General features: G+C 38.5%; 1 protein-coding gene across 1 annotated transcript in view; it reads left to right on the top strand.

The window, feature by feature from the left end:
* LOC144628958 (uncharacterized) overlaps window positions 1-5,537 on the top strand; it is a 74,003-nt gene extending 68,466 nt beyond the window's left edge. Inside the window, exon 35 of the mRNA XM_078487083.1 lies at window positions 3,870-5,537. Within this exon, the coding sequence (XP_078343209.1) occupies window positions 3,870-4,161 (292 nt within the window). The 3' untranslated portion in view covers window positions 4,162-5,537. The remainder of the gene's footprint in view (window positions 1-3,869) is intronic.
* The last annotated feature ends 463 nt before the right edge of the window (window positions 5,538-6,000 follow it).

Here is a 6,000-nt window from a genome sequence, read left to right on the forward strand (position 1 = left end):
GATTCAAGGCAGAAAACGCTTTAATGACTTAAAAGTTCTTTGACGAGTAAATCTAGCAAATTGTGGCCGGAGTCAGTTATTAAAAAAGAACAGAACTGCACGGAAAGTTTGCTGGTTTAGAATCTTCACAGATTGGTGAAGTTATTTATTTATTAATTTATGTTTGTTTCAAAAACTCTGCTCCTGAAAAGTATTTGAACTTATTTGAAGATCATGAAGCCCGTCTTTCTCCCTTTTTGCGCAATGAAAAGTATTATTTATTGTGTTACCATCCATATACCTAGGGTCTTCGTTAACCTTGACCAGCAGTTGGGAAACAAGCGACTCTGAAACAATCTGATTGGAAGTCCAAAAATATTGGACTTCCGGTTTATTTGCGCATGCCTTGCTTTCAAAAGCATGACCATCGAACTTTTATTGTTATTAAAGCCAATCAAATTCGATTCTGTAAATGAACTTTGAGAGTCGCTCGTTAATTTAAGCTTGCGCAGCAAGGAACGAAGACTCGACTTGGTGATATCCAGATGATCAAGGACGCCGAAGGCTGAGCTTAAAGTGTATATGACAGATTTTTTTTTCATTTGCCTGATCAAATCTACGGTCTAGACCCAGCTCCCCACTGGGCGCCGTGACGTCAAACAAGTGATACACTCAAGAACCAAACAAACTGAACAGGGAATTTCAAAGGAAGATTGTGGCTGGGTTTCCGGGAAACCGAAAAAAAGCTAAAGGCTTGCAGTTTATAAATGATCTAAAGTCTAGAGGGATACTAGTGTAATGACGCTTTTTACATTAATTAACTGAAGATGACAGAAGTTTTTGTCTAAACATGTCTATTAAACTTAATACTTTTGTCGTTTTCCTTAAACATTTTTTTAAGAAAATAACGACAAACGATTTCAACACGCGTGCAAATTCGTTTATGTCGTCCGGCTCACGAATGTGTTTCTCCTCCAGGTATTTCTAAAACAGTTCCTTTGCAACTTTTGTCGATCTTTTTGTGTTTTTCGAGTCTTTATCCTCAAGCAATTTTTCGATTTCTCAGCTCGATTGAAGAAGCGAATCGACAAGCCATGTTTTTACTTCGCTGTGTGCGAGTTGCCTCTCACCACTCGTGAATTGAAATTGCGCGCGTATCCTACAAATTGTTTACTAATCTGCTAGCATATTAGTGAAGAAGCTGCAGTTTGCTTTCAGTTCTAGAATTAACTGTATGCTCTTAGCCGATGAGATAGCCTGTTCCAGGCGTTCGGATAGTTGGGAAGCAGCGCGAAAAACGGGATTAGCGCGAAGACCGGCGAGTGGAAAGCGCACACTCGTTCCCTTATTTTTCGCTCGCCTTTTTTCGCGCTGCTCCCCAACTAACCGAACGCCTGGTACAAGCTTCCGATGAGAAAAAAGGATAGTGATTAAAATGTATAAGAGTGGATGTGATTGGAACGTTGGGAAAGGACTCGTGATTCTAGAGTTGCTCTTGGCCTTAACTTAAGCAACTCTTTCTATTATTATTATTTTACCAGGTTAGAGGTTTTTTTTTTTTTTTTTTTTTTTTTTTGGGGGGGGGGGGGGGGAGAAAGGCGGCACTTTTCTTTGACGGCTTTGTCACCCAAAGTTTTGTTTATCTCAGAAAGATTGAAATGTGGATGACTGCATGCGTATGGAATGCGAATAGTGGCGGTTTTTGCGTTTCATGTTTCACGCTGCTGAGTCATGTCACAAAGAAGGTCCCCCCCTCCCATCCCCCGGGCATGAACCAATTATTGCAATGGCCTGGCCTGAGCAAAAATAAGATCAGTATGACTTGCGCTTTACCACTTACAGATATGTGTTTACAGTGCGACTAATGGGTGTCACTAAAACGCAAAAAAGCGAAACTAACCAATCGGATTACATTGCGATGCCGGCGTTAAAAAAAGGAGTACTCGATTTGTTTTTCCAATCCTGCATGGCCCATCCTCCGCTGGAGAATTGCAAGCAAAGAACAATAGGTATAGTTTTGCATCCGAACCTAGTGGTCCATCAGTCCGAAGCTTATCCCAGTTCCCGCATAGAATGAAGCGACTATGAGTATTTTTAATACCACTTTGATGGGATACCAGTCCATCGCAGAATTACCCCAAGCAGTAAATTCTCTGGTACCTACTTACACCTTGAAGGAGAAAGGCACTGTGAGAATTAAGTGTTCCCCCACAACTCTTCGCAGTGCCCCGCGCAGGGCTCGAGCTTGGACTGTTCGATCCGAGGTCCAGTACATTAGGTCAAGACCATTAGACAACCGCGCTCACCTAGTGATATAGACGCACTGCTGATAGGCGAAAACACACTAAACAGTTTGTGTGGGGGCCAACTCGACGCCCATTACGAAGTTTGCCTTTAAGAATTAGCGTCCTTTTTTACAGTCCAGGACCACGGTATGTCCACCTTGAAAACGCGCGAAACAATAGCGTGACGTAATAAAATGGCGGGCTGTCTAGTCTTCCCGAGTGCACTTCACTTGAATTTTAGATTGCCTTTTTTTTTTTCTCAAGTCGTCCCGGAGTGCGTAACCTGCCAGTTAGTACCACAACAACAAGGAAAGCAACGAAGAAGCGCCATGCGCGACATTGTAGAAAATTGCGGTGGATTGTCTGCTGCGGCGACGGTTTACTTCTGATGCGTGTGTCAGTTGTAGTTGTCTTCTGGATCGATCAGTCAGCTCCAATCTACTATATCTCTTGTGAAAATTATTTTTTATGGGTCTTGAAAAAATTCAGAGACGTTCTACAGTTATTATTGTTGCTTTGTGCAAAATCTGAGCTACCGGCCACAATGTGTGTAGACAGACCTCGACTTTTGCGGTCTTCTTTTCCTTCGCGTCTGTCGGTGACTTGGAGAATAACCGAAAACAAAGAGCATCGCAAATATATCCAGAATCGATACCATCTACTGGACGTGTTTAAAGACAAAACAGGATGCCAGCTTTGCTTTCTATCTCGTTTCTTTGAATCGGATGCGATGTTAGTGCTTGTCGCCAAAGCACATGTAAATAATGAGAGCAATCGAGAAGGGCGCCAGAGGTGTTTTTTATAGAACGAAAATTCCAATAGACGCCCTTCCCCTCCCATATACCACCGATGTTTAATTAAGCGTTTACAGATTTTGGCTCAAGAGAATTTAGTTTAAATTAAGTCTTCGTGTTCTGAAATCTGATAATCAGTTTTGTTTTAAATAACTCCGGTTAGTAGCCGAACTGTAAATATCTTGCTTTTAATAATCTTGCTTCTAATTTTTAAGAATTATGTGAATTACCTTAAAGAATCATACATAGGTCTCGACAATTTCTCTTTTTCTTAAGTTAAACTCTATTTTAGTATTTTGTTTTAGTCATTTCAATTATCATTTTTTATGTATAATATAATGAGGGCCATTAGTTTCTCAGTTTTTAACTTAAAAGTGTTTTTACCCTCGTTAAATAAAGTTGTTATTATTATTATTACTATTATTATTATTATTATTATTATTATTATTATTATTATTATTATTATTATTATTATTACTATTATTATTATTGTACTTATTTTTATTATTATTATTATTATTATTATTATTATTATTATTATTTTTATTATCGATGTTAAGTTAAAGAATGAATTGGGTCCTACCTAGCGATTGTCCAAGAGACGCGGGAATCAGTGGCAACAAGCGCCGAAATTAGCCCCAGTCCAGCTGGTGTTCTTTTATTGTACTTTTTGGGGGTGGTTTGTCGCTTTTGACTGATTATATTTTTTTGTGTGTGTTTACGTCATCGTTACTCTTGTAATTACACATATCCCTCCACATAATTTTTCCGTGCCTTTTGCTAAACAAACGATTGATTGATTTTTGTTTAGGTACTGCCGTTCGTCTAACCCTAGATGGAAGTTGTACATGGATCAGCGGCGGAACAGCAGGGTGACACCAGAACCAGAATCCTTGAGTGAAATGCAATTACATGAGAGACAATCTTTGCACTATGAGGAGCGAAGGGGGGAAGAGAATGATCCGGTACTTCTGGACAGTGAAATTTCCGACAATCTGCCGGAAACAAGCAATCGACGACCATCAACACCTGACCATCATCACTACGAAAGGCTGCGTTATCCCACTCATGACGAGCCGCAATACGAAAACCCAATGTTTTAGATTCTCTCGCTCCATGCTTGTCCACCCTCAACTGGCGTCAGGGGCTCTGCTCGTGACGCAGGGGTTTTAACAGCTTGTCTTTGTTTTTCAGCAACACAAGACTGAAACAGTGATATTGTAATGCTTAGTTTACTTCGTTAGAGTCAAAGCGGTTACACCTTATATTCAGAGATAGGGCGCATTGCAATATTTACTCTCACTTTTTAGTAGCATAAAATTATAAGAAGTTGATTTACCCATTAATAGCAGCCTCCTTGTTAGTTTTAAACTACTGAATGCACGCTTACAAATTGTAGGAAAATGTGGTAAGACGTGATAGTTTAGACTTGTATCTCTTTAAAGCAATTTCAATGTTTTCCAGTTAACAACTGAATCGTACTTGATACATACTGAGTATTTGGAATTAAAATATATATAAAATAGCTGTGTTAGGAAGATCGTCAGATTCGATGGTTAGAACTTCGGTGTCATCCCTCGTAATGTATTCCTAGCTTCTACTCCCCTTTGGAGAGTCTAAGCTTGGAATCGTCGTAGCTTGGAGGCTCTCGGTAACGCTGGCGAGTGATTGTTGGACTATCTAACAATTGTTAGAAGTAACCTGTGCTGCGATGGTAGACCAACCAATCGAGCCCGCTGCATTCGGAAGGCTGAACTAATATAACGAATATAACCCACATTCTTAGCATCAACTACGTGTTTTTATTAGGGTTGCAGTATTTCGTGTAATACTACTTTATACATCTGCAGTAATATAGTCCTAGAAATGTAACGGAAAATTTAAGTGTGAGCAGTTTGACTATATACCCTAAACAGTTCGAAGAACTTTTTATTGTTATTTTTTGTAGTCTCTGCAATTGTAGAACAAAGTATAAAAACACTATTTTGTGTATTACTGCTTTATATAACTGCAGTTATATAGTCGTAAAATTCTTTGGAAAATTAAAGAATGAGGTGCTTAACTATATAACCCAAAGTTCGAGTATTTTTTTATTATTACTATTTTGTAGTTTCTGCAATTGCAGAAAGAAACGTTTGAAAACACTATTTTGTGTAGCGCTGCTTTATATATCTGCAGTGAAATAGCCCTAGAAATGCTAGGGAAGATTAAAGAGTGTGAAGCTTATCTATATACCCCACAGTTCGAAGAAAGTTTTGATTGTTATTTTTTGTAGTCCCTGCAATTGCAGGGAAAAAAAGATTGAAAAAACACTATTTTGTGTAGTACTGCTTTATCTATCTGCAGTAATATAGTTCTATAAATGCTACCGAGCATTAAAGAGTGAGAAGTTTAAGTATAAACCCACACAGTTCGAAGATTTTTTATATTGTTATATTTTGTAGTCCCTGTAATTAAAGAAAAAAGTGAAAAAACAAAACGCATATTGTGTAGTGCTGCTTTATACATCTGCAATGACATATGGTCTTAGAAATGGTATGGAAAGTAAGCCGTAAAGGATTAAACTATATACTACACAGTTCCAAAAAATTCTATTATCTTTATTTTTTGTAGTCCTTGCAGTTGAAAAAAAAAAATAAAATAAAAATAGGAATAGACGATAAGCTGTCTACGTTTGATTTGTGTTACCGCCAAGAAGCAATCATGAACACAACCAAGATTATCGCTGGACAGTTATAACGTGTCCTCTACTTTAAGTGTGTATTGCTTTGCCGTTAGGGTATCTATCAGCACCCCACAAAACGGGAGTAGCCCTAACAACAACAACAACATGATTTTCAAAATAAATATATACAGTCCAATGTTACTTTGAGATCAGCAGTGTTTGTTAAGTTAAGGCAAACGCAACGATTTTTCAGCTCCGGATATGTCCCCCAATTCAA

Source organism: Oculina patagonica, chromosome 10 (genome assembly GCF_052425735.1).
Source record: "Oculina patagonica isolate OP01 chromosome 10, crgOcupat, whole genome shotgun sequence".
NCBI lineage: Eukaryota > Metazoa > Cnidaria > Anthozoa > Scleractinia > Oculinidae > Oculina > Oculina patagonica.